Raw genomic sequence first — 27,644 nt, forward strand, 5'->3', positions numbered from 1 at the left:
GGTGTCCGAAACCATAGTGGACGTTACTGAGTGCACTCATTCAATCCCACAATGTACCGCAATAACGAGTGTATGTATGTACGCTCAACGGCTAGAGAATACACATAATGCACTGTGAGTCACGCACTGAATAATTTCCCGCGTTTCACCAGAAGATGGCGCCCGCAGCTGAATCAATCATCCATCCATCCATTTTCCATAACGCGCTGGTCCAGTGTAGGCCAAAATCATACAGGTATAAATTCCTTTTCAATAGATTTTTTAATTGTTTAATTACGGTTTATACATACTAGTTTCAATGGCAGAGTTCAAGATGAATCTTTTCATTACTACTGGAGCTTTAGTTTGCTATGTTTCAAATAATTGTTAAACAGCGAGCAGAAACTATGCAAAAGTGGCAGTATCAGTGTTCGACTTCCCTCACTCGTTTTCATTTACTCCTTCAAGTGGACTATATTAGTGGAGTAATGTAGGGAGTATTGAATGAGGGTATAGGGGGCGATTTCAAACAGCACTTGGCTGAGTCCGAAAACTGGAGAATGCTGCCTTCTGAGGACACATTTCAAGATAGGAAGGCATCAAGGCACGTCCTTCACTTTCCGACTCCTGGGAGAACTTCATCTGATCAATTTTTGAATACAGCAGATGTATCCTTTGCTACTTTTGATATCCCACAATCCTATGCATTCATTTAAAAATGCCTATAAAGACTTAAATACAGGATGGGTAAAATTTGCCTTTCCAAATTTTGTATTGCCCCTCCAGTTTGATCATTTTATTTCCAACAACTGGGTATATTTATTTTAGATACACATTTGATTTTCGGTTTAATGGAAATATTATAATTAGAATTCTTGATAATTGGGTCCAGGACAGGAAATGTCACATTTTGACTTTAAACAGCACAAAAAATGTTGATATTCAGGTTCTAGAGGGCAACGTACATACCCACCTGTTCTTTGGAAAGCAAAACGTCCTCTCCCCTCTTCCCTCCCCCATCCTGGGCAAGTATTTAAAGATTGTTTTGATCTTACAAAGTCACAGCCAAGCGTTTGCTTTTGTGTCTTGTAACCCACTTCTACGTTTGTGACCTTTTCTAGGACGGCATTATGTCTTCACCCAGAGCCATCAGTGTTTATGGAGGAGCCGGTGGTCGAGGAACCCGGGTATCTCCAAGGAGCTCGCCCGCTGGTGAGAAGGCCACCATGCAGAATTTGAACAACCGGCTGGCCTCTTACCTTGACAAGGTGCACTCACTCGAAAAGGCCAACGCTGATCTAAAGCGCAATATCAGGGAATGGGATGACAGTCGCACAGATGACACATTCGACCCCAACCCCTTTCTGGACACCATCAAGGACCTGAGAAACGAGGTGAGTTCAGGGTCTTCAAACAGAGTGGATGACATGCTATTTGAGTATGCAGACATGTAATTAGCGATCTTCTCTGAACTGTGAAACTAAAACTATTAAAATATTTTCATTAATTAAATAAAGCTAATAAAAAATTCAATATAGGCCTACAACAATAAATATGAATAATAAATAAATAAATATATATATATATAAGATTATTACAATTATTAAAACGTTCATTTCTCAACTGGTGGGTCGCACGGCCGTTTTAAGTCATGGAATGAGTAGTCAAAAAAACAACAACAAACATTTCTGATGCAAAACTTTTATTTTGAAAGATGTGTGTGAAAGCTGTTGACATGTCTGTCAAACGCAGTTTAGTGTCTGAGAAAAATTCTGTTGTCGCGCAATATGTCATTATCGTTATTTTAATGTTATTTTCGTAACAAAGACACAAATATACCGTTAAAATACATATTGCGTGAAAAAAAAAGTCCTGTCCTGTCTAATTACAAGCATGCAACGTCATAGATATATTGTCAATTAAGTCATGAAATTACCAAAAAGTAGGGTAGAGGCCTAACTTGCCCAAACCATTTAAGAGCCACTGATCTAGACAGATATGCTTGGACACAGATTGAACACGTTTTGGTTTCAGATTTGGCTTTTGATCCATTTCTGTGGTTGTACTGAATTCCACAAATACCAAAAACCAGCTCTAAAATGAAAATGACTCCAGGTGCCAGACTGTTTATTGTGCAATAGACTAATCTGCTTTTTTTCCTTCTTATTTGGAATTCAGTGTTCTGGGGGCGTATTTTCTGTAACCTTCTAAAAAGACTGACATCTTTGACACCTGCTGTTTGTGTAATCATCTGTATAGTTTACTACATTTTTTTTTTTTTTTTACTGGCAGATTCAATCAGTTTCCCAAGGCAATGCCTCAACCGTCCTGGATGTGGACAATGTCAAACTGGCCTCTGACGACTTCGTGACTAAGTGAGAAACTAAATATTGTCATCTTGCAATTGTTTGATTTAATTGGCCATTTATTGGTAATTAATTTTGTGAACCATCGCTTCAGGTATGACAATGAGCTGGCTGCGCGTAAGGTCATTGATGCTGACATCGCCAATCTGAGGAAAATTCTGGATGACTTTAGCTTGAATCGGTCAGATCTGGAGATGCAGACTGAGGCTCTGAACGAGGATCTCATCACACTGAAGGCAAACCACGAGGAGGTACGATATATGACAGACATTTCCCATCTTAACCTGTCTCATTGAATCTTCAGTGGGGTTATGCCTATTCTGTCTCTTATCTTTGTAAAAATGCTTATTTCATTTCATTAAAATGGACAGAATTCAGTCGATTGGTGTTCCGTTCCATAGTGTATGTATTATTATACATATCCAAGAAGGACAAATTCTAGCTTGTAAACAGCAATAATATTACCATGACAGGATTTCTATTCAGGGCATTGCCCATGAGCCTGGCGATTCAGATATTCCACCCACAAATTGATTCCTGTTTTACACAAAGCTGTTATATAAGTAAGTTGGAAACATTTCCACTGAACTGTATACAGTAAATATCACCATGGTGATGTGGTATGGTGATATAAATAAAGCAAATAAAGCATTTCTCTTATATTTATTTCAGTTAGCTTGCATTATCTTCAAGCTCATTAGCCTGTTAGCTTAACAAGTTGCACTATACTTCACCATTATTTATCCTAATTACTACTAGTAGCTACCTCTGCTACAAATGAATGACTATTTTGCATATCTGTAATAAGATATTGCATAAGGCATAAATGAACTGCTACTAATAGCACAGTATCTGTCCTTGAAAATAAATGATTTCCAGTGGCTTTGTCGCTGCAAATCACGGTCAGTGTGAACACCCCATAACATACTCAGTTTCTGCAGAGGGGCCGTCCCTAGAAGACCATTGTGCAGATTTATAAGTTGTTATGGAAACATTTAAGGATTCTGTTTCGGGTTCCTACTTTCTGAACGGCCCATTTAATTCAAAAGTAAAGACGTGGATCTTCTCTTAGTGCGAGATTCCACCACTCCTCACATTCCAACCTTCCCACAAACAGACGGGCACACACCCTGGTACACATTGAACACAGGGAAGCTAAAACCTGTGGAATATATAGGTCTGTAACTAATATATATTACCATATATTGAAAAAATGACATGCAAACTTCAAATCCTGTAGTTTCAGTTTTTGTGCATTCCATAATTGTGGAAACCATGATATAGGGCTTTTTGTTGTTGTTTTTTTGTTTTTAAGGATTTTTTTTTATGGACTTACAAGTTAAACAACAACATTTATTTGAAATGGAAATATTTTTATTACATCATAAAATGTCTTTATTGTCATTTTTGATCAATGTAATGCATCCTTGCTTCTAAACTTAATGTAGATGGAAAGAAAGTCTGTTTAAAGTCCTTTATTTAGATTTTTTTTTCTTAAAAACAATTTAAAAGGCATTCTGAAAATGAGAGGCTAGGTTACTGTAGCTGCCCATTAGAGGCCATTTCAGAGATAACCGTTTCCACACCAGAAAAACACACAGGGTCATTACAAGTGTTCCTTCCTTCCTTCAATTTTTCCTTTTTCCTCCTGTTTTTCTGCTGCCAGCTTTGCTGGGGATTTTCCGTCCCATTACATAATTTTAAAATAAACAGTAATATCACTAGGCCTCTTGGGTCTACGAAAGGTCATCAATCATGAATAAACACAACACATGAACCTAAAAAAACTCTTTAAAAAATCCCAACAGATAAAATATTTTTTTTAATAAATAGAAATCATCAAGGGAAGACTACACTTCCTCCTGAAATCGTTCAGACATGTTTGGGATTAAAAGACTATAGGCTCATCCCACCACTCCCACTTCTTTTTTTTATTCCTATTAAATCTACTGATAGGAAATTAATACCATGTCTGCATCATAATACATTCCATCTCTGTCCCTGTGCCAAATCACACACTTTCTGATATGTGTTTTCACAGGAGATGTCGTTGGTTAGTCCTGAGGTTGGAGGTCAGGTAAACGTTTGTTTGGATGCAGCGCCCTCTATGGACCTGATGCAGGCCATCAACGAGACCAGACAAGACTATGAGACAATGACTAAGAAAAACAGTCAAGAGCTGGAGTCCTGGTATGAAAGCAAGGTGAAACCACAAATGCATTTGTACTTGAGTAACTTTATTATTATGATTAATTATTCATTTGGGAACCATTTGTACCATTGACTGCTATTGAAACTGAACACTTGCACTTTTACTCAACTACAATTCTAAGGAAATAATCTTGTTTTACATTACAACACTGAGTACATATTTGGCAGGTCATCGTGACATTAAATTCTCTCTTCTTATTAGGAAAAAAAATCATAATTGTAATCCTTTAAATATTTAAGTATGATTTAATATGTAAATATCTACCATTTTACCGTCTTACATGTCTGAAAAACTGATTTGGTCACATATATCACATTTAGTTCACCCAAAGAATACAATTCTGTCATCATTTACATCATTTACTTTTCAAGTTGTTCCAAACCTATATGAATTTCTTTCTTCTGTTGAACACAAAAGAACATATTTTCGAAGAATATGGGTAACTAAAGTATTAAAAAGCTGAAGAGCCCCATTCACTTCCATAGTATGGAATAAAATACTATGGAAGTCAATTAATTCAATCTTATTTTGTATTCAGCAGAAGAAATAAATTCATACATGTTTGGAACAACTAGGGTGTTGAACTATCCCTTTAAAGCTGCACTATGTAACTTTTCCGTCCACTAGAGGTCGCCTGTTCAAAACAAAGGCATAGTTTGATGACGCCATGTTTGAGTGCAGAATCTTGGGACATGTGGTCTTCACCTCACAGCGGGTGGAAAAGAATCGGGATAGGACTCATGTTCATGTATGAGATTATTAACGTTACTGTAGTATGAAGCAGAGCAGGACCGAGTGTTGTGGAGCTGAGCAAGGCCGCTGGAGCGATTGTTAATAAGAAGAGCGGAACACACGCCTCGCGAGCAGCGGGACTGTTAATATGCCATAGTCGCCGGCGCCACTTCCGCTTTTCCGGTCATGAGTATGAGATAACACAGCTCTGTTTATCATATATGTTACTCTTACTAATGCCTACGTTCGCTTGGCAGCTGCTATGACACTTGTTGCACACTGCAGTAAGAGTAAAGCGTTTCTGCAAAGTAAAACCGGAAACAGAGGGTACCGCAGATAATATGACACAATTGACAGGCGACATCCTCACACGTCCCGGTTCCTTGGTTAAAATAGCAATTTTCTCACGATTTACAAATAGTTGGAAACATTTGGGATATTGTAAGTTCTCAACTGAACAAAATATATAACACTGGCTTAGAGGTTTTTGGATATTTTACTGAAAATGTTTTACATAGTGCACCTTTAACAGATTAAAATATTGTTTTATAGGGGGATGGGATGCGTATGATGTTATAATTGTTGTTTTTGTTGGTGTTAACTGCAGATCACCACAGTGCAACAGGAGGTGGTCACAGATAACACAGATCTTCAGGACAGCAGAACAGAGCTGAAGGAGTTGACAAGCACTTTACGAAGACTACAGATTGAACTGCAGACCCAGAAGAGCACTGTAAACCTACACACTCATTTATTTTTATAGCAAAAAAAATAGGGTTGTAGTTTAAAGTGAAGAAGTAATGCAGAATAATTTCCAAGTCTGTGGCAACATGTCTCGGCAGAACGTGTTGTGCCAGGCTGTTTTTTTTTTTTTCCTGTCCATGAGCTCCAGCCTCTCCCCCTCTAGTTCACCAACCAGCACTCTGCCAGCTTTAAGAACAGTCAGGGGAAATGTGCTGTAATTTCCTAAGCTTACACATTTAGAAGAACAAGAGATAGACTATTTAAATAGAAGATAGTGCCTCAAAAGTGTGGCTTATTAGCACTTTTTATATATAATTTCTGCCTTAATGCATCCAATAACATTAAACAATCACTGTGTGCATTGCAAAATAAATATAATTAAATAATGTATAAATATATATGCATATATCATACATATATAACATAACATAATATGATATAATATATAGCCTACAAATACTATATATATAATGTATTTAACTGTATATAGTGTGTAGATATATATTTATAATGTATTATATGTGTGTGCATAGATAATGCCTATCTATCTATCTATCTATCTATCTATCTATCTATCTATCTATCTATCTATCTATCTATCATCTATCTATCTATCTATCTATCTATCTATCTATCTATCTATCTATCTATCTATCTATCTATCTATCTATCTATCTATCTATCTATCTATCTATCTATCTATCTATCTATCTATCTATCTATCTATTTATATATATATAAAATGCCTATCCACAGAGGTCAACCCTTGATGAGGAACTGAAGGAAAAGCAGGCCCGTTACGGGGACCAGTTGGCTGGGCTTCAAGTCACTGTCACAGGCCTGGAGGACAAGCTTGGTAAATTTTATGCTAACATTAGCAAAAACAAACAAGACTATGAAACGCTGCTGGACATAAAGTCCAAGCTGGAGCGTGAGATCGCAGAGTACATGAGACTGCTGGATGGAGATAAAAGGTGATGCTCGTGGAATTATTTTCTTGATATCTTGTGATTTATTGGATGCTGATTTAGAAGTTAGAAAAATTGCTTTACTGACACCAGCTCTCTCCCTTATGTTTTTACAGTGAGTCCCACAGTAAGTGACTATTTTATAATAAATGTTTTTTTTTGTATAAATATATTACATCGCTATGAAGCTTTGTAGTGCACTACTAATTAACCATCTCTTATTGTCTGTTTTTAGAAGTTGTCACTAAAACTGTAATAGTGGTGGAAACCGTCTTGAATGGGAAGGTTATTGAGAGCAGTGAGACCATGGATGTTTATGAGGAAAATAACTAATCTGCTCAAAAACACACTTCAGCTGATGATGTCACGTCTTACTAATGCCTATGTTCAAGACCTCTGCAATGCACAATTAAATTGGAAGTTTATCTTAGATTATGAACATGAATATATCAATGTAATTTAGTTTTTTTCTGTGCAAATAATTTCAGCTCTCTGTTTCCCAGTGTTGAATGACAATCACATATGCCTGATGTACTGCAAACATGTACACATCTCAAACTGTATCATTATTAAACAAGAAACATCAAGAAACGATGCTTTCATATTGACTCAAAACAGTAAAGTGATTTAACTTCACAGTCATGTTTCTGCACCATCACTGATTTTATTCTTAACAATAGTGTAGCACAAGGCCTGAAGACTGGCGTGACAGGTGTAGATGGGCGGTCTTTGATGGTGTTTGGTGTTTATTTTGTAGTAGTTGACACCACTTCCCCATCAACAATGTCTTCAACAATGGTCTTCACCTTGACGGATTTGGTAGAGCTTACTCCTCCTCCTCCTCCTCCTCCTACACTGAAACTGCTAATGGTGACAAAGAGAGAAAATGTTGATGTATATTCCTCAGAAATGGTAAAACCAATCATAAACACACACACTCATTTTACAGTATCATTATCCACCTTCTACCACCTCCTACCTGCTTGCTTCTCCATCCATCAGTCTCCTATACTCAGCGATTTCCATCTCCAGCCGGGCCTTGATGTCCAGCAGCATTTTGTAATCCTGACACTGTCTCTCTGTGTCGGCTCTGAGATTAACAATCTGCTCCTCCAGACTTGTTACGTGAGCCTGCAGTTGAGTCAGCTGCATAGAGTATCGTGATTCTGTGTCCCTAAGAGTTCCCTCAAGAGACGCTTTCTGTAAAATAAGAGTGGAGATGCTGAGTATGTATTAGTGTAGAGTGGAATAAGAAGTATATGTTGGGTAAAAAATGGTAGACGTTCAACCACGCTGCTGAAAAAACTGTTTAAACTGTTTAAAGGATGGAATTGCAGAATATTAGGTCTTATCAGGTCTCCCTATCATCTGATTTGCAGGTTTCAGAGGGGTTTGGGGCACTTGTCAACCTGGCTGCCTACTAAACAAACACAACACTAGCTTGGCCAGGCTTGGGGACCAGTTAACCCAATGTAGCTTAAAACAGCTTAGACTGGTTTAAAATGTTTATATCAGCAGCCGATACCATCATCCTATAGATGTATCCCAACAAACTCACACACACTTACTTTACTGAGTTCAGATTGTAACTCAATCTCCAGGCCGTGAAGGGTGCGTCGAAGCTCTGTGATTTCAGACTTGGACATTTGTAGGGTCTCTGTATTGGTCTCAACCTCCTTAATCACTGTCTCTGACTGCAGATAAATAACATTCAGGGTTTAGTCAAGCATCTTCAAAGAACAAAACTTGGTTGTTCTAGTTTTGGCTAGAGGAACCCTCTTCTACCTTGGTTTTAAACCAGGCCTCTAGTTCACGATGGTTTTTGGCAGCAACGCCTTCATACTGCTCTCGGATCTCAGCCATCACGCGACTCAGATCTTCCTGAGGAGCCGCATCCACCTCCACGTTCACTGAACCAGTCATTTGAGTGCGCATGGTTGCCAGTTCCTACAAAGAGAAGAGACAAATTCGAAATGATGTATATATGGCCCCTGAGGCACATTCCTCTGATTTACAATGCTTTTCAGGCCCACACATTTGACAGCCTTGTTAGTTCATAAGATTAACATGTCTGTTTTGGCAAGATCAAAAGATTGTGTTTGTCAATCAAACAGTAATATCCTCTCATGATTGATTTGGACAGGTTTTTCAGTGGTTTACCTCCTCGTGGTTCTTCTTGAGGAAGATAAGTTCCTCCTTTAAGCCCTCAATCTGCATCTCCAGGTCAGATCTTGACAATGTCAGCTCATCCAGGAGTCTCTTCAGCCCAGCAATATCTGCTTCCACAGACTGACGCATGGCCAATTCATTTTCATACCTGAATGGATCAAACCAGAGAAGCTTATTAGCAACTTTTCACCAAAATAAGAGCAAAGGTAAAGTAAACTGTAGACTTGGATTTACTTGGTCTTGAAGTCGTCAGCGGCTAATTTTGCGTTATCAACATCCAGGTAGACTCCTGCATTGACACGGGTGGCATCTTGGATCTGTCAGAGACAACAGCACATTTAGTTTTCAAATATACATTCACAAAATGCAAATATTGTCTCATCCACCCATGTATTGTAAACCTTGACATACACAACTGTACAATGCACTCGAATGGCTTTGTTTCATTTTGACGTGCAGAAACCTCAAATGAGGACATGACCACACCCATAATCCTGCAGCTATGAAAACAATACATTTCTTGTGCAAGAGATGTTGTGAAGTTTTACAGTAGCAGTACCTTATCCTGGAGTTCACTGATTGTTGCTTGGTAGGCAGAGTAATCTCTGGCAGTAGGTGAGGTTTTGTTCTCCAGAAACTGTCTGATCTTCAGTTCGATATCTGCATTGGCCTTCTCCAAAGTGCGCACCTTCTCCAGATAAGTTGCCAGGCGGTCATTCAGGTTCTGCATGGTTGCTTTCTCATTGACGGTCACGTTGAGGTCCATATCGCCTCCCCCAGCGCCACCACCAAAGCCAAAGCCTCCTCCACCACCACCAGCGCCACCACCAAAGCCATAACCTGCTCCACCACCTGCGCCACCACCAAAGCCATAACCTGCTCCACCGCCACCACCAGCTGAAAAGGTGCTTGACGCAGTGGAGATACGGGCCCCTTGGCCTCCTGCACCCGCATACATGCTCCCGGCACGCATGCTGCTCATGCGGCCGCCGCCGCCGCCTCCGCCGCCCATCAATGAAGACCGAGAAGCACCCCGCATGGAGCCTCCACCAAAGCCCCCCCCAGAAGACACAAAACTACGGCTGCTGAAGGACGTCATTGCTGGGGTGCAGAGGAGAGAGTCTTTTTGCTGGACGGAGAGGGAATGTGATTCACAGATGAGGCTGATTGATTTTTATATGTTTGTGGGATGTGGTAAGGGGTGGGTGGAGGTAGAGATGAAGGAGGGGGTGAGGGGAGAATATGAACTCAAAACTTCACTCTCCGCCCAGCACATGCCTGGAGGCAGAGGATCTGACATGATTTGTTGGAACGATCTCTGAGAGCCTATAGCCCAGGGATATGCGCAAAAAGACAAGACATATGCGAATCTTATCTCAAAATATGCATGTCTATATAACTTAACAACGTTTTCAGAAGACGTGATTGTTTTGATGTGAGGGACGAGATTTTCCCATGCATGTCTGCATTGTATCTCATGTTACTGCCATACGGTCTGTGTTACAGGCTTCATAACATGTGTGCTGACAGGATGACCCTCGCCTGCCAGCAGGGTTTCCAGGACAACAGAGTGCTGGATGTGATAAACACTTATAAACAGCAAGCTAAAACCACACTGTGAAATGGTCTCTTGCAGTTGGAATGCTGCCAGCTTCCCCAGAACAGACCTCCCTTTGTCTTTTCAAACATGAACAAAACAAAAAAAAAATAGAGAGAGAGAAATATTTTCCAAAGTGAACTTTTAAATTACACAAGAGCCAACTGGAGATGTACTAGCATGGTGCCGCTCGTCTTGCGTAATATCTTTTTCTGAGAGCTTTGACCATGAGTCAGATACGCCACTCCAGAAGACTTTACTTTTATCTCAGAAAATTTCTGCATGTATAAGAAACTTTCAACTGAGGTCTGAAGCTTTGCTTTGAAAAGCATGACCATGCAACTCAACTAATTCATTTCTATCTTCAGTTATTGAAGCATAATTGAAAAGCCTGTCACATGAATAATTACATTAGGAGCATAATTGATAGTTTGAATATATTTACAAAAGCGACATTGTATTGCTGCCATTGCGCAATCAAGTGAAAACAATGGGGCAAGGATAACTGAACACGGATCTAGTGTATGTATCAATTCATCAATTTTAACTGAGTGAAAGTGCCTGTGGTTATAAGGTGAAGAATGATGTGAATTTCATGAGATACTGAATGACAAGATAAATCTGATCCATCTACTGGATCCAAAACAAGCTCTTACCTGCTTTCCTGCAAGCTCTACTTTATTTTAATCACAAATTCAAAGAATGTCGGATTAAGCAATCACCTTGTTACTGCAAGACTGCCAGCTTTGTGATTTAAAGGACATATTTATGTGCACGCTTTTGTGAGGAGTTAATCTATTAATGACTTAGTAAGCCTTATACTTTCACTGTGGGAATTTGCTACTGATAAAAGCAGTAACCCTTTCAAAAAGATGTTTATTCAAGTATAGATTAGTATACTTTTAAATGAAAAATAAGAAAGTATACTTTCAATCTACTTTTTATGTACTTCTCAGAAATATACTTGAATTCACTTAAGTATATTTGACTTAGGCTATTTACAGACAAGTCTAAGTATATTTGGTCTAAACTTATACTTATATCTTTTGATTGAGATATACTTAAAATGTATAATTACCTGTAAGTATTCTAAGTATACTTGGCTTGGCTGTGGCTTGTTTACTCTTTTTATTTAGTAGCCTATTAAAGTGCCCTGTTGTGGTTTTTCAAATATTCTCTTTCATGCAGTGTGTAATATAGCTGTTTTTGAATGTAAACGTTCTGCAAAGTTGTAAAGTTGCACAATAAATAAAGCAGTAACACTTTACAATACAGGTACACTAATATAATGTTTAACTAATGCACAGATAATTATGAGTTAATGTATGACCCATTTATTAATGATTACTGCATCAGCAACAAATGAACATTCTATGATTTATAGATTAAGTAATTTATTAATTGCTATTGATTAAATGTGTAATGTGCCTCAACAAGTAAAGTCATAATATTCCTTTGCAAATCATTAGCTAATGATTAATTAAAGCAGACAACTGGAAGTTGAAATGCATGGCGTCGACCCATTGTGGTAATTAACACATGAATTTACACTATTAGTTAATATAATATGTTATTAGGGAATTAATACATTATGACAAATTTAACTAACGGTTATACCTCACTAGAAGTACATTTACATAATGTGTTACATAATTTATACACATGTTGTAGCCTACACTGTACACTTCGCCCGCAAACAACTTGATTCGCCCTCAAACTGACGACTGCTTCTCGAATCTTGGAGTTCAATGCTGGATTCGTAAAACGCTTGCAGTTGAAAGATGGGTCAGTACCCAGTTTATTAAACCAACTTGCTCATTTGAATCACAACCTGTAAGTATGAATAATTATTTATATTTTCTACCTGGTGTACGTAGTTCCCTTTCGAAAGGGAACTCGCACTGCGTCAGCTTTTGCTTACGCTATGGGGAACGCCTCCAGCGTGACTGGTGCCTGAAATCACAATACCAAAACGTCAATCCTATTGACCGGCGACAGCCTATGATGTCATCAAGGTGCGACCAGGAAGTATATAAGGGCGCCTTGCCAACATGACAGTATCCTTCGTCTTCAGGGACTGTTTTGCCTGTCTTCACGTGAAACGTCTACAAGAAGGATAACAATGAAGTGTGCTGAGAACGCCACTTCTGCAGGTGTGTTTTGAATGTGTATCTTGCGCTTTGGATACACACACACTTTGCGTTTACTGTCTGGGAGAAGAGCATGCATGAGAGGTTTGCGAACCTCTTGTGAAAGTATTTGTGAGCGTTGTCCTCTGGAAACGCTCCGCTCTCGGTGGGACCTCTTCTCGAGGGGAGAGGTTTCAGCATCTGGGAAAGACCACGCTCAAGCTGAGGCTGAGCGGCGTCTGAAATGCGCTTCCCAGATGGATCTGGCTCGTCGCTTGGAGACAGTTATGGTTCTTGAGGACGATCCAGATCGCGAGAGGCTCGAGCAGAGGATGGGTGAGTCAGTTAAAGATGCTGAAGCTTTTCAAACCATCCTGTCCCATGTACGGGGAGTTGCTGGAAGTCATGGAACGCGCTGCGGGTAGACTGCAGCTGCCTTGCGGCACGTGAGGAGAAAGGCTGAGCGTCCAAACAGTTCGGACGATCGGTTTCTCTCCGCCCATGACCTCCCAACTCCTGGGAGTCTTCCATTCTTTCCAGATCTCCATCAGCAGATCTCGAGGGAATGGAAGAAACCATACTCAGCCCTGCATCTGTCGACATCTGCGAGCTAGATGTCGCTGATGTCGAGGGACTGCTTGGCTGGGTATGTGTCGATGCCGCCCGTGGACGAGATGTTATGTTTATCTCGCCTCTGGGCAGCCGGCGACACTGTGGCTCCCACCCTGCCGGTCTAAACGCCTGAATGGCAGGGCGTACATGTCAGTGGGTCGCGCTGCAGCGGCTTTGCACACCACAGCTGTATTGCAGGCGGACCTGCTGAGGGACCTCGATCAGGGGGGAGGGACCCCCTGAGGCGGTAGTCGAGTCGCGCCGGACCGCGGTTTTCGCTCTCCGGGCCACCGTACAAATAGCGCCGATGCGGCGAGGGTGGCCACGGAGAGACATCTGTGGTTAAACCGTTTGGACATCAGGGAGAAGGAAAAAATCCTTTCTCCCTGATGCCCCGGTTTCGCCATCTGAACTTTTCGGCACCTCCGTAGAGGCGGTGGTGGGAAAGTTCGGAGAGGCGAAGGCGCGCTCGGCGGCATTCAGGACATGCATTCCGCTGAGGTCCGGGACCGTGCCCAGGCAGTCGGGTGTCCCCGGCCCGTCCCAGTCTTAGGGCTGGAGACGGGAATAGCGAGCCAGCGTCGCCTCTCGTGCGCCCCGCCGCGGAGGACTGGGGGCGCAGGGGAGGCGGGACACCCGCGACAGGAAGAGGAAGGAAGCCGGGGCTGGTAACCGGAACCAGCGCAGGCAGCAGACTCCACCCCCCGAGGAGCGCGGAGATGAAGGCTGCCTTTTTCCCTTCCTCTGGTTTTCCCCCGGGCGCTTTTACATCAGGCCGGGGGCCTATGATGAGCAGAAAATGTAAGATTCTGCCGGCTCGCCTGGCTAGTTTGGTGAAAGCGCCCCCCTCAGGATGGCGGGCGGATACTAGCTCGATGGCTGGGTTGAAGCACCGCGAGGAGCGATTGGTAAGTCCCCCTCTATGAGGGCGAAACATTTTCAAAACTATGTTTTTCAGGACTTTTTGACCGTCGCTCCCCTGAGGGGTTGCTTGGGGAAATTTTGGATCATCGAGGGATTTCGCAGGGCCTGCAGCTCCCCGTGAGTAAGCTAAGAACGATCTTCTTTGCAACATTATGTGGTTGTCTGTGAATGCCTCACTTTTGCTAGTAGAGTCTTGCTGCCTCTCCGTGTTATTTTTCCCACTATGTGGGTGTTTAATTTGCGCTCTTGCCCAAGGGCTTGTAGTGTAGAGGGCTAGCTGTGTTGTCCTAGCGTAAAAGAGGGAAGTAGCTGAAGACCGGGTACGCGCTAATGCGCGAGCTGTAGTAAGATCTGCGCCCAGCTCTGCGGGGCTTTGGGAAAAGGGGTTTCGGGGCCTCAGTGTGTTATATTAGAGGTAATAATATTTCTTTCCCGAGCCCTGAGTAGATCTAGTGCGGTATGCCGCACCACTTGGCCTAGGCTTTGTCAAGGATGGGGGCGTTCCCTTTTAATGAAGGTTGTTCGCCCCTGGCCTGTCCTTTGATATGAGAACATGGCGTGGTTTATGCATCCTTGTTTCAGCCTCCTCTTGTTACAGAGTCGTCCGGCCAAGGCCCACCCCCTTCTCTGCGTTCTGGGGTTACGAGTAACGCAGTCGGGGTGTTGCAGCAGACAGCGACTTTGCCAGTGGTCGTGGGGCGGAGTGAAGCGTCTTTCGCTGGTTTTGCGATCAGACTTTATCTGCCGTTTCCGCCTTTCAGAGCTTGGTGGCCGCCATCTTTTGGCGGCCCCCGGCCTCTTCCTGGAGGATGTTCGGCCGGTGGGTTCTATATTTTCTAAAAAGAAAAGGTATTGTTTTCACCCTTGCTCTATGTCTCTGCTCCACCTCCTTTAGGGCTCGGGTTGAACTGAACATCGGATAAACCTCTGTGGAGGTTCTGGTCGGATGCTCCCCTGAGGCCCGAGCATTGCCAATGGCTGACGCCCTCGCACTTATGGTTGGCCGCTGCATGGAAAGTAGGACAGCCGCCCCGAGGCAGGTGACGTAAGTTGTACTCCCCTCGCTTTAGAGGGTCTTTGTTTAAGCACTTTCGCTGAGTACACTGCTGTTGGCAATGTGATTAGGTCCATGTTTGTAGGCGCTGCCCGAGAGACTGCGCCGTCCTGGGGGCCCTAGGACACGGCGATGCAGTTGTCCCTAGCTGCCTCTGGGATGGAGCCAGCCCCAGGGCGTAGGAGCCAGCTGGTTGTTAGTAGCCAGCTTGGGCAGTCTGGGCAGTTGGACTTCAGAACAGGTAGTAGGCGTCAACTGGCCTCCCTGCAAGGAAGTCTCGATGCCGTGGCCCACGAGTGGGCCCTGGAGGATTTTCTCCACTGGTGTTGACATCAGCAGTAACTTCGTCAGCTAGTCTCCTTGGGGATGAGTCCCCAGGTGTGATCTGGATTTCCAGGCTTTGTCAGCAGCAGACAGCTGCCGCCAGCCCAGGCGCAGCAGCCAGCCTTCTTAAGGCCGCCCTGAGGGGTAGGCTCCCGGTTTGGTTTACCTTTACTCAGATGGTAGGCCCGATTGGCCTCCCTGAGGGCCTGCTGTGGTCAGCAGGCGCTGCCTGGTCTTCCCCGAGGGGGCACTACTGGCATTAAGTCCCTCGACGGCTGGTACAAACTGCTAGTAGGCACTGGATGGCTAGCACGAGTGCTAGTAGGTAGTAGGCCACAACTGGCCTCCCTGAGTGCAGCCGCTGAGGCGGTGACCATGGAGTGCTATGAGTAGCACATTCTGGCTATGGGCGGCATGTTCTGTCATCAGGTGGAGGCCCCTCTCGGCCTCCCTGAGGAACGAGTTCCCTGGGTGGGAACGCACAACTGGCTTTACGCTGACAGCTAGTGGTCACCCGCTATCAGGCGCCGGTCTCTGGCCGTTCGCGAGACCTGGAGGCGGTGCTCTTACCCTAGCACGACGAGACGTTACTGCTGCTATGCGGTCCCCACGGGAGGGGTCTTTCATAGTTTGCCTACTGCATGGTTACCTACCAGGCAGGCTTATGAGCTCCTCTCGAATGAGGGTCTACTATGAGCTTACGGCCGCTTGGCGCTGGTTAAGGGTCGTAGGCCCTTCGGGGCCTCCCTGGCATAATCAGCCTGTAAGGCCTCTGGCCTCCTAAGCACGTTTTAAAGTAGGTGCTTGGTAGATCCGAGGATCGAGCGGCTAAACTCCCCTCGCTAGCAAGGGTTATATAGCACTTCGCTGAGAGCTGCTCTCCGGGATTACCCGTCTCTGAGATCTGGCTAGTGGATGTCACTGCCTTTTTTGCAGCACCCTAGCGGGATGCCTCTTCGGAGGCGAGTACCAGAGGCTCTGTACTGTACAGACAGGGTTGACCGTATTAAGTGTCCCACATTAGTCTGGGTCACCTGGTCAGGTCTCCCTGGTGGCATTCGGTGAGAACCTCCCGAATAGTGACTGGCATAGGGTTCCCTCGTAGTTCCCTTGCCACGTTCCCTTAAAGGAACCCCTTCTAAGTCGAATGGGCTGGTTCCAGGCCTTCGAGCAGGGCCTGGGAAGGACCTCATGTGTGTGAAGGTTCCTTCTTGGGCGATAGCTTGGGCTATGACCGTAGGGAGCGCTGTCACTGACAGCCTAATGTGACCAGAAGGGGAGTGGTTCAGGCATCTCAGTAGAATTTGCTTGTCTTGACAGTTGTCACTGCCAGTGGGCATGCACTCCCGTCGGCATGGCGGCGTTGGTATATCGTTCCCCATAGCGTAAGCAAAAGCTGACGCAGTGCGAGTTCCCTTTCGAAAGGGAACGTCTCAGGTTACGAATGTAACCATTGTTCCCTGAGAACAGGGAACGAGACACTGCGTCGCTTTGCCATGCCGCAGGGCTTGCCTGCTGAAAACAGTCCCTTCAGACGATTTGATACTGTCATGTTGGCAAGGCGCCCTTATATACTTCCTGGTCGCACCTTGATGACATCATAGGCTGTCGCCGGTCAATAGGATTGACGTTTTGGTATTGTGATTTCAGGCACCAGTCACGCTGGAGGCGTTCCCCATAGCGTAAGCAAAAGCTGACGCAGTGTCTCGTTCCCTGTTCTCAGGGAACAATGGTTACATTCGTAACCTGAGACGTTTTGTGTTTTATTTAGGTTTAGGTTTTCCGGCTAACCGGCTAGCTCACGTTAATGTTGTTACTGAAATACTTCTGCTAAGCAGCTGTGGGCCACTATTACCTAAAACTGTGTCTATTAATGCAGATTGTCTATCGTTCTTACTACTTTGAGTAAAGAAAAAGGATGGAGCAAGATTTGTTTTGCAAACTTTAATGATACATCAGTCAATCACGTCAGTGCTGGGCTAAAGTATGTGCTGTTATTGATACAGTTCCTGCATGTGCTCCGCAATAAATGAGAAATATACACGTGTTTGTTGATGGACATACAATTGTTAATGCTGATAGTGAGGAATTACAGTAGCAACATCTCATAAGAAACGTAGTACATAGAGTAGTGTATTACTGAGAAACATCCTGCTCAAGTCGTCCTTGCGATGGAGGTTGAATAAGTTCCTCCAATGTTTTGGTAAAATCAGCTTTACAGTTTTTACAATCGCTGAGGACTGAGGAAGCCTCCAGACACAGTTAAAGAACAATTATGGAAATGGCCGTTAACTTCCCACATAAGCTGTAAACGGTAAGGTAGACCGGGGCTGCGTTCAAGGCTGACAAAACGTTGCAAAACGTTTTTAAACGGAAACAGTGGTGCGTTGAACACCCTGTTCTGATGACACAAGAGTTGCAACTAGGCAGCTGAGAAGGCCATTCTCTGTGTTCTTTTTGAAGAATTTTCAGAGCCTGATGAAATCGGTATAAATACTACAAAATAAGCTCAGAATGTTACAGTCACTGCCCTGGCCATCCAGAATAAAAGATAACATCCAAATCGAGTGAAGGGATTTGTGGAAACTGTGGTTCCTAATTATTGTGATTCAACATTTGCCTTGGCATTTCAGGATGAAAAGACAAACATGTTTTCTAATATCTTCAATTGTTGCGAATACCAAGCTTCAGCAGACACATTTGTAAATGACTTTACTTGAACCCATTTTGCGAGCTGTCTCTTTAATACCGTGTGGTGTGGTTTATATAGCCTACATGTTGCTGCTGATTGGGCTGACATTTTTGACACAACCACCAAACAAGAGAAAAGGTCTGCATCTCAATCAGCTCCCTAGTTTAGTAGTCAGGTCACTGATCAGGGAATCAGTCAATGAGCTGACTCCCTGATCAGTGCCCTGACTGAAATAGGGAGCTGACTGAGATGCACTCAACATAGGCTACGTCTCAAACCGCGTTGCTGTCACGGTTCATGAATTCACTATCTCTTTCTGGTACGTAGGCTATGTGTGTGTGTGTGTGTGTGTGTGTGTGTGTGTGTGTGTGTGTGTGTGTGTGTGTGTGTGTGTGTGTGTGTGTGTGTGTGTGTGTGTGTGTGTGTGTGTGTGTGTGTGTGTGTGTGTGTGTGTGTGTGTGTGTGTGTGTGTGTGTGTGTGTGTGTGTGTGTGTGTGTGTGTGTGTGTGTGTGTGTGTGTGTGTGTGTGTGTGTGTGTGTGTGTGTGTGTGTGTGTGTGTGTGTGTGTGTGTGTGTGTGTGTGTGTGTGTGTGTGTGTGTGTGTGTGTGTGTGTGTGTGTGTGTGTGTGTGTGTGTGTTGGTGTGTGTGATTGAGCGCTGCGCTGATTGAGATCATCTGCGGCGGTGATCAGCGCTTCACCTGCTGCTCATCAGCGCTTCACCTGCTGCTCATCAGCGCAGCTGATTTAATGTCTCTCTGTTTGTCATGTCATTTGTCAGAGCGTTGTTGGATGTTCCTCGTGTGTTCCCGCTTGCCTCCTGTTCTCATCCGTGTTCCCTGGTCTTCGTGTTCCACGTTTCCTGGTCTTCGTGTTCCACGTTCCCTGGTCTTCGTGTTCCACGTTCCCTGGTCTTCCTGTGAGCGTCAGAACCATCACCTCTCACCATTCCAGCATCTGCACTCTTCTCTGGAGGTCTGGGTTGTCCTCAGCGTCCCTGTGCTGCCAAGCGTCTCACCACCTGGACATCTCTGCACTGTTGCGATCTCTTGAACTTATGTCCAAATAAATACTTTTAGGCCTACTTGCATTTGAATCCGACTCTGTTTACGTTAAGGCAACGTCACAGTTGCACACCGATTCCAGGAAACATGTCGTTCAACCCGGAAACCATAGCAAAACGTTGCACACCAGTTTGAGCTTAAATGTGCCCCAGTCGTAACAGACTGTGCCTGAGCAGAGTAGGCTTGAATGTGCACGTAAACCGGTTGTAGGAGAGCTCCTCAACAACATTAGGAAACTTTAAAATAACATAATAGGTGCACTTTAAATCAAGGCCGTAACCATGTCTTGAACATTCGGGGGACCAAGCTTTTTTATAGGGAGGGTGGGCGAGGGGGGTCTTTTTTATTTAAAGAAATTAAATAATTAAAGGATTAAAAGGGATATAATGGAATAAAGAACAGTAAAATAAGTTATAGGTCTAATTATAGCCTATAGTTGTGAAGTAATCCATTAAAAATCTTTGTAAATAACATTTTTAATCAAAAATATGCACACATTCACTCTTGTATGTCTAAAAAAAAATTAATGATTGCATTTCCATTCAAAATGGCGAAATTACATTTAAAAAGTTGAGTAGTTTGCATCACTGTTACTGTGGGTCGTTAAACGTATCTATCATAAAACAGTTGACAAATATTAAATGTTTAGCTACTTCTATCTTACCACGCACACACCCTTTTACTGTAATAAAAGCGTTGCGTTGGAATTCACACTCATCTTCAGTGAGAATAGGTTCTCATTTTGACATTGATGAGCGCTGCTAGACCACTGGGCAAACCAGCCTAAAAATGTACCTTTTTAAACTGTTTTCCATCCTAACAACAATCAGAGCAGTGTGTAATGTTAAGACATTAAGAAATATCAAATATTGGGGGAGGGGGGTGGACATACTGTTACATACTGTCTTATTAACTTACATGTTCAAGTTTATAGTAACAAGTCAGCTTTGGGGTGGAATAGCTTAGAGTAAATAAAACATGTGTGGAACTGAATCTGATCTTCTTTGTACACAGTGATAATAACCCACATACAAACAGATACAAAATTGGCTGATTTTATTGACAATTCTTCCAAGGTGTAAGAACATACTTGATTCACACTGGCTTCTATAATAAGGCATTACCAGAAGATACAATTTTAAATCTCATTACAAAACATCAAGCCAAATAAGAAGAGGAGTATGTGAATTTTTGCATAGTCCATTGGTGTGGAATTTACTTCAAATCTACTTAAAGTAAAGTAAAATGTTAGACTGGTTAAACCCAGCCTGATCTGCCCGGCGATTTGATTTCGCCCTGCAACTCCGTCTGGAAACCTGTACATTCATTTCTACTGCTTCCGTTACACTTTTGCGGGAACCAATCACAGACTGGCTTATCATCCGCGCTATTGGTGGGTTTAACACGATGACGGATAGAGAAGCGATGAGTTGATGCCCATTGATCACGCCTCTTGTGGTCTGATTGGTTGAAGGACTATCCAATTGCGTACAGAGTCATTTCATTTATGCTCATTTATCATGCCTCTTGTGCAGTAGAAAATACATAGCAGACTCCCCAGACCAATGTTCAATCTTAAATTGAGCTTGGTCTGGTGATAGCTAGACAAGTAAAATTTGTATTTCAAGTACAGATAGCAGGCACACTGGGGATAGAACCCCTCTAGCAAACAACAATGTGTTACAGAGGTCTTTCCTTCCAAAAGCCATTGAAATTCTCAACTCCGCAAGATGATATATCAAATGAACGTAGCATGAATTGTACTTTTATATTTATGTTATGTAATGTGAATCTGTCTGTGTTTTACTTTTGTTTTTCTTAATATTGCCTGTCTAGTTATTTTATGTGTTGGTGAGCCAAAGACAAATTTCCACCTCAGTGGAAAATAAAGGAAATACAAATATAAATGAGCGAGGAGGATTTTTCTTGAAACCCTCTCAAACAACATGTGGTGATGTAGGTGCTGTTTGATAGTTTTTTTTAGGCTTTCTGATCCGAAGACTCAACTAATCTCTGCAATTCTCCAGCTGTGATCCTTGGCGAGTCCTTGGCCACTCAAATTCTCCTCCTCACGTGCATTAGGACGATATAGACACACGTCCTCTTCCAGGCAGATTCGTGACATCTTTAGTTGATTGTGTCACGGGTCAGGGTGTGTCACCGGTTCTTCTCTTGTTTGTTTTGGTCCTGTCATTTTCTGCAGCTCGTGGTCTGAGCAATCAGTGCTGTCCTGTGGTGCTGTGAACACAATCATGAGCTGATCCCGTACACCTGTCGCTCATTTCCCTTACCCTTTGTATTCCCAGCTGTGTATACTCCTCCTTGTTGTCAGTTGATCATATGCTATGTTGCGTGGATGTCCCATGTTCTGTGTTCTTGTTCTTCTGTTGCTTACCTGCTGACGTTTGTGTTCAGGAATCTCAGACGAGGGGTGTGTAAGCAAGACTGTCTCACTAGCTGGACCCGGGATTCATCATTCAGTGGTTCGCCCTGTTGTTCTGTGCCTGTCGGTGGTCTCGGTGTGTCACAGAGACTGTTTCTGTTTTGTTCTCAAAGTTTTAAACTGTTCTCACGTTCATCACAGCATTTGAGTCTCCGACAGATTGGAACTTCTTAATTATTGCCCTGATAATGGAAATGGGGATTTTCAATGCTTTAGCTATTTTACTACAGCCACTTTCTATTTTGTGAAGCTCAACAGTATTTTGCTGCACATCAGAGCTATTCTCTGGTTTTACTCATTGTGATGAATTAAGATAATTTGGGCTTTGTTTCCTCATATTTATACTCCTATGAAACAAGAAGTCATAGCTAAACAATGTCATGTTCCTAGTCACACTGTGTGCTTTTTTATTATTGAAAGAAAAAAAAATAGAAAAAAATATATATATAATACAAAATTATTGTTTTAATTTTTTTATGAGTGGAAAAATACTTAAAATAAAATAAGATTTTACCTATAAAGAATTCTAGGGGTGCCAATAATTGTGGCCAATTTATTTTGTAATGTGATTTTTGTTTTCTTTTTTTTTTCTCTTTTTTTTCAATTGTTTTATTTAAATGACAGGTTATATTTTTGCAAATTGTTTTTGAATGAAAGATCAAAAGGATACAATTTTGTTACATGTATTTTTACAGCCGTCTTTGATAATTTTTTTACATGGGGTGCCAATAATTCTGGCCACATCTGTATATTTGATTATTTTCTACCTGTGACTTAGGCCCTGTCCTGATTTCTTCAAGGGTCTATGGGTGGGTAAATGTATGGGTTTTTGTTTTTCAAATCTTTTGATCTAATGGACAAAATAAGCTTGCACAATTTACATATGAAAGCGCCTGGAGAGGACGGAAAAACATATGGAGAGCATCAGCTTTTGTGTCTGTGCTTGGTACATTTTTCCTCTTCAAACAATCCAGACAAGCTCAAAACATTTTAGACACTGTCAGCGTCGTCCACTTGTGATCCGATCGACCAAAACGCATCTTAAAACCAGGTGTAAACAGGGGCTCAGTGTTCTTTTATTTTCTCTGCTCCTTACTGAATGTGTTTCAGAAGTTCAGTGTGTTTCTTTTTGCAGGGTGTGGTGTAGTCATAAATCTGATCTATATTTTAGATAGTCTATTGTCAGACACTTCATATTCTTTTCTTATTCACATTCCCATTTTTCTTACGTAATCACAATCGCAAAATAGTTTTTATTGGACTAATTTAACACTGTTTTAGTATTTAAACTAAAATAATACTTCATCCAATTGGATGCTGCACACTGGTGGTGGGTGAGGAGAGACCCCTGATATTAATGTAAAGCGCTTTGGGTGTACAGTTAGTACATGGGAAATGTGCTATATAAATACCTCATTCATTTATTCATTCATTCAAAGTGTCAGTCAAAACCAATATTACATCAAGTGTTTTGATATCTAAATTGAGGAAAGTAATTACATCCTCTTTAGTTCATAAACTGTACAATAAGGGATGTAAAAACTTAAATAAACAGTCAAAGCAGACAATGAAAACACTGTCATTACACATAGATTCATCCGAAACTCAAACTTTAGATAATCAAACTGGTTTTTCTTGTCTTGAAGTAGCAGTTCATAGTAAAAAAAAAAAAAAGAAAAGAAAAAAGAATAACAATGAGTGCAGAGACTCCAATATATTTTTATATGCACCTTTGACATGCTCACCCCTCTGACCTCTCTTATCAGCCTCTTTGCAGTCTTTTACAGTCTATCCTGCAGTATGCTGAAAAATCACAAAAAATTACATATATCTTGTGTGTAAATAGCAAACAGTTGTGGTTAGAAAAATATAATACTGTAAAAAGAATGCATGTGTTAGGATTTAGATGTTAATTCACATAATATTACAAAAAAGTAAAAAAAAAAAAAAAGGTTGTCAAAAAAATATGCCAGTTGAAAATATGCTTAAAAAATGATTTTTAAAAATGTCTTTTTGATAACTTGTTGGCTGATTAGTAATAAGATTTTTTTTTAATTGCAGTATAAAAAAAGACATACTTTTCAATACTCTGCGTTGAGCATTAATTCTACTTTAGGTCATAAAACCAGTTTAAAGGTCTTTGAACAGTTCTAATATCTCTTCTAAGAGTACAGTAAGGAATATGACTCTCTCTACCCTGCCCTGAATGAAGCACTGCTGCCTAGAATTACATCTATCTAGGATTCTTTGGTTTGAATGACAGCTATTCCTTTTGTTGAGGTATCCACCCTATTATCGCCTGCAGGATGCAAATGTTCGTGACTCACCGCAGCCTGAGCTTCCTGTTTTGTTCACCCAGCAAAGTTCATGCCAATACTCGTTGTTCTCTGCAGCACTGGCAAACATTCATTTCAAATCGAAATTCACGCTCAAAGACTTTGAGGTCTTGAGGATTGAATCACACACATGGTGGTTCACGGCATGAAAAGTACAATTATCTTTTACTGTAAAAATTGCCAGAGTATTTTAATGTCACAGTGCATTATGGTGCCACATAACTGGTGCCACAATATTACAGTTAATCTGTAAATGTAAGACATTACCAATGCAGACATAGATGATGATTGAACATGGGTCTCATCATATTGAGGACCTGAGGGACATGGTGCTGGAAAAATATATGTAATTGGAGGACAAATTATATTTCAATGCTTTTGTGTTCGCTCCCAAAACTTTTGCGTTCTCCCGCAAAAGTAATGAGTAACCATCGCCCGCCCAATGCAAAACATTTGTACAGAGCCCCTAAAGGTATATGATGATAAAAAAAAATGTGTTCTCACAAATGCTTTGCACTCCCCTTAGAACGTGTGCGTTTGCTCGCCAAACTTTTGAGTTTGCCAGCGAATGCAATGTTTCTTGAGGGATCACAAAACATCTTACAGTTACGGATGTAACCCTGGTTCCCTGAAAAGGGAACAAGATGCTGCATCATGAGCCCCAGCAGCCTCATGGAGGGGGCCGTACATTGGAGAGTACTGGAAGAAAAATAAGCGAGAGCTCAATCGCTCTACTTCTCTTTCCTTTTCACCTCAATTACAGTCCTCGGAGCAGTCTATGGCTTCCTCCCACGGTGCCTCTGCCCCCCTACCCCTTGGAGCCAAGCTCGCCTTCTGCTCCTCTCTCCAAGAACTCCTGGTGAAGGAGCAGAGGACTCAGGAGTAGCCTGTACTCGGCGAGGGATATATTTCTTACAGGTGGCTGACTGCATTCTCGCCTCTTTAAACCTTTCCACCAGTTTCTCAAAGGTAGTGCCGAAAAGTTCAGAGGGCAAGACGGGCCTCAAGGAGAATAGTTTTATCACACTCCTTGATGACCAACAGATTAAGCCACAGGTCCTTCTCTGTTGCCCCAATAGCCGGCATAGACTGGCCAATAAAGTGGGCCGACTGCTTGGTGGCACAAAGAGTCAAATCTGTTTTGCCATACGCAGTTCGGAGACCGCCTTGGGGGATGAACTCTCACCCTGGTCCAGGTCTTTGAGCAGGTCTGCCTGGTAGGCCTGCAGGACTGACATAGTGTGCAGAGTCCCACCAGCCTGACTGACCACAGATTTAATTTGACATGGCTAATAAAAAACGGGAGCCTTCAAGATAGCCCTCAAAAACGAGAGATAGCTTGCTAAATTCCTTTCTACCCGATTCATCCTCCCATATCCCTGCTCACACAGCCCCTCCACATTCGAATAACTCGGAAGTCAAATGAATCATGCCAGCAGATTATGGATGTATCCTCAACCTGACACCTCAGTGTGCAGGACCGGGAGAAAAGGAAGGCTCAATGGAACTGGACACTTATGACCCTACAGATATCGCTCATTTAAGCGACCACACACAATCTCACGTTTTGGGCCAGATACTCACCATTACTTTCTTCCCTTATTTTACTTTTTTTCAACATACACACTGTTTTCTTTCTTTTTTCTTTTTTTTCACACATGCAAGCGGCCTCCTGAAGACAAAGAAGCTGATGGCATGTTTGCAGGCGGCCTTTTTATACGCTCAGTCAGTCAAGTCAAGTCAACTTTATTTATATAGCGCTTTTTACAATGCATATTGTTTCAAAGCAGCTTCACAGTGTTTAACAAGAAATTAATGCAACAGAATTCGATTCGGCTGTACAGCCGCTCTGGAGAAAACGGTGATGTCATCAGCTCATTTCAATTATCATATAGTGACAATGTGGGCAGATCTGTAATTTAGTTGATATAGTTAATTTAGTGTAGTAATTAAATTTATTTGGATATTTAGTTGAAAATTTAGAGCTCTGTATTTTGACTGAATAATACGGTTTCTTTCTCGCAAAACCTTATAGTATACCTCCGGAACACTTTCCATATATGGCGCGTCTCACTGTATCATTGCGTGATACTTTTGTATAATTTTTGTAAGGTTTTAGCATGGTCGCCATTCACTGCCATTATATGGAGGAGCGCGTGCAGGACTATTTTTAAAATTTCTGCTTTTGAGGTCCAAAAAAGATAGAAGGACATAGGGCTCACTCTAAAAAAAAGGTTCTATATGGCACCAAAAATAGAGGAACCACTTTTGGTACTATATAGCACTATATCTTAACATTTTCAGTATATGGTAGCGGTGCTATATAGCATCTTAGTCAAAAAACCGGTGAAGAACCTCTGAAGAACCACTGAAGCACCAAAATTGGTGCTATATAGCACTTAAAAAGGTTCCCCTATGATTACGAGCCAAGAACCTTTTTTTTTTAGAGTGCACTGGAACAACAGCAGGGTGAGGAACAGATGGCTTTATTTTCATTTCAGGGTGAACTATCCCTTTAAGCTATAGTTGCTATTGGGAACACGATTATATTGCACATGCTGTGTTAATGTTAGCAACATGCTTATGGCTCAAAGCCTAGAATATCGATAAGTTAACATGCTGTGCTTCAATACACAGCAGGTACATTTCACCGCAGAAGTCTCTTATTCAACACTAACAACACCATGGCTTGATGATCCCGTGAAGGAGTGCGGAATCATAGGAGTCGTCGTCTTCTCCTTCACACCCCGACAGGAGCAGAATCATGATCATGATTATCTGCACGTTGCATCTAACTTGGAGCTGTTGCTGCAGGGTGTATGTTCCCCAGACTAGATTACTACTAGTTTTAATACTAGTTCTGTGATAACAACATGCTTGTTGTATCAGATTGTTGCCGCTAGTCAGAACTGTTGCTGCAGTGTGTATGCTTCCGTGACCGGACTAGTTTGTGATTACAACATGCTTGCTGTATCAGATTTTGCTGCCTCTAGGGGTGTTAGCTACACCCAATAGATACCATGCAGTGAATTAAAATTTGGCTATAGCAACATGCAGCTTTGGTTGATGCTTCCCCCATAAGATTTCAAGGAAGGGGCATTCAGATTTTCGCATCAGTTTGTGTTTGGGGGATATCGGCATTGGTTTTGTTTTGGGGGGTTATTGCTGCTCTCCCTGCTCTTATCCATGCTATAGGCTGCATGGATGCGCAGGTAGTTCTTGCCCAGAACAGAACCATACCGCCAATCCAAACTGTATGCTAATAGTCAATCATCTTTGATGATAGTGGTCCTGACAGAA

The 27,644-nt window shown here is 42.2% G+C and overlaps 3 protein-coding genes across 6 annotated transcripts in view; 1 reads left to right on the forward strand and 2 right to left on the reverse strand.

The window, feature by feature from the left end:
* The window catches only part of hap1 (huntingtin associated protein 1), a 233,793-nt gene that overhangs the window by 122,305 nt on the left and 83,844 nt on the right, over positions 1–27,644 (reverse strand). The window lies entirely within an intron of this gene.
* On the forward strand, positions 1,040–7,636 carry krt98 (keratin 98). 3 transcript variants are annotated; one of them, XM_079845115.1, is made up of 7 exons: positions 1,040–1,373; positions 2,272–2,354; positions 2,440–2,596; positions 4,387–4,548; positions 5,897–6,022; positions 6,790–7,016; positions 7,237–7,636. In XM_079845115.1, exons 1-6 carry the CDS (start codon positions 1,110–1,112, stop codon positions 7,009–7,011), a joined length of 1,014 nt encoding a protein of 337 aa, XP_079701241.1. In that variant the 5' UTR covers positions 1,040–1,109; the 3' UTR covers positions 7,012–7,016; positions 7,237–7,636. The 3 variants fall into 3 exon arrangements, with proteins under 3 accessions (XP_079701241.1, XP_079701240.1, XP_079701239.1); XM_079845114.1 differs by having other exon boundaries at positions 6,790–7,007; XM_079845113.1 differs by having other exon boundaries at positions 1,041–1,373; positions 6,790–7,007; positions 7,118–7,586.
* LOC307143490 (keratin, type I cytoskeletal 50 kDa-like) lies at positions 7,033–10,354 on the reverse strand. The gene is made up of 7 exons (XM_079845107.1): positions 9,730–10,354; positions 9,405–9,487; positions 9,162–9,318; positions 8,787–8,948; positions 8,570–8,695; positions 7,981–8,201; positions 7,033–7,865 (listed from the first exon to the last, which is right to left on the reverse strand). Exons 1-7 carry the CDS (start codon positions 10,267–10,269, stop codon positions 7,748–7,750), a joined length of 1,407 nt encoding a protein of 468 aa, XP_079701233.1. The 5' UTR covers positions 10,270–10,354; the 3' UTR covers positions 7,033–7,747.

This window comes from Gobio gobio (assembly GCF_949357685.1).
Source record: "Gobio gobio genome assembly, chromosome: 19".
Taxonomy (NCBI): Eukaryota; Metazoa; Chordata; class Actinopteri; order Cypriniformes; family Gobionidae; genus Gobio; species Gobio gobio.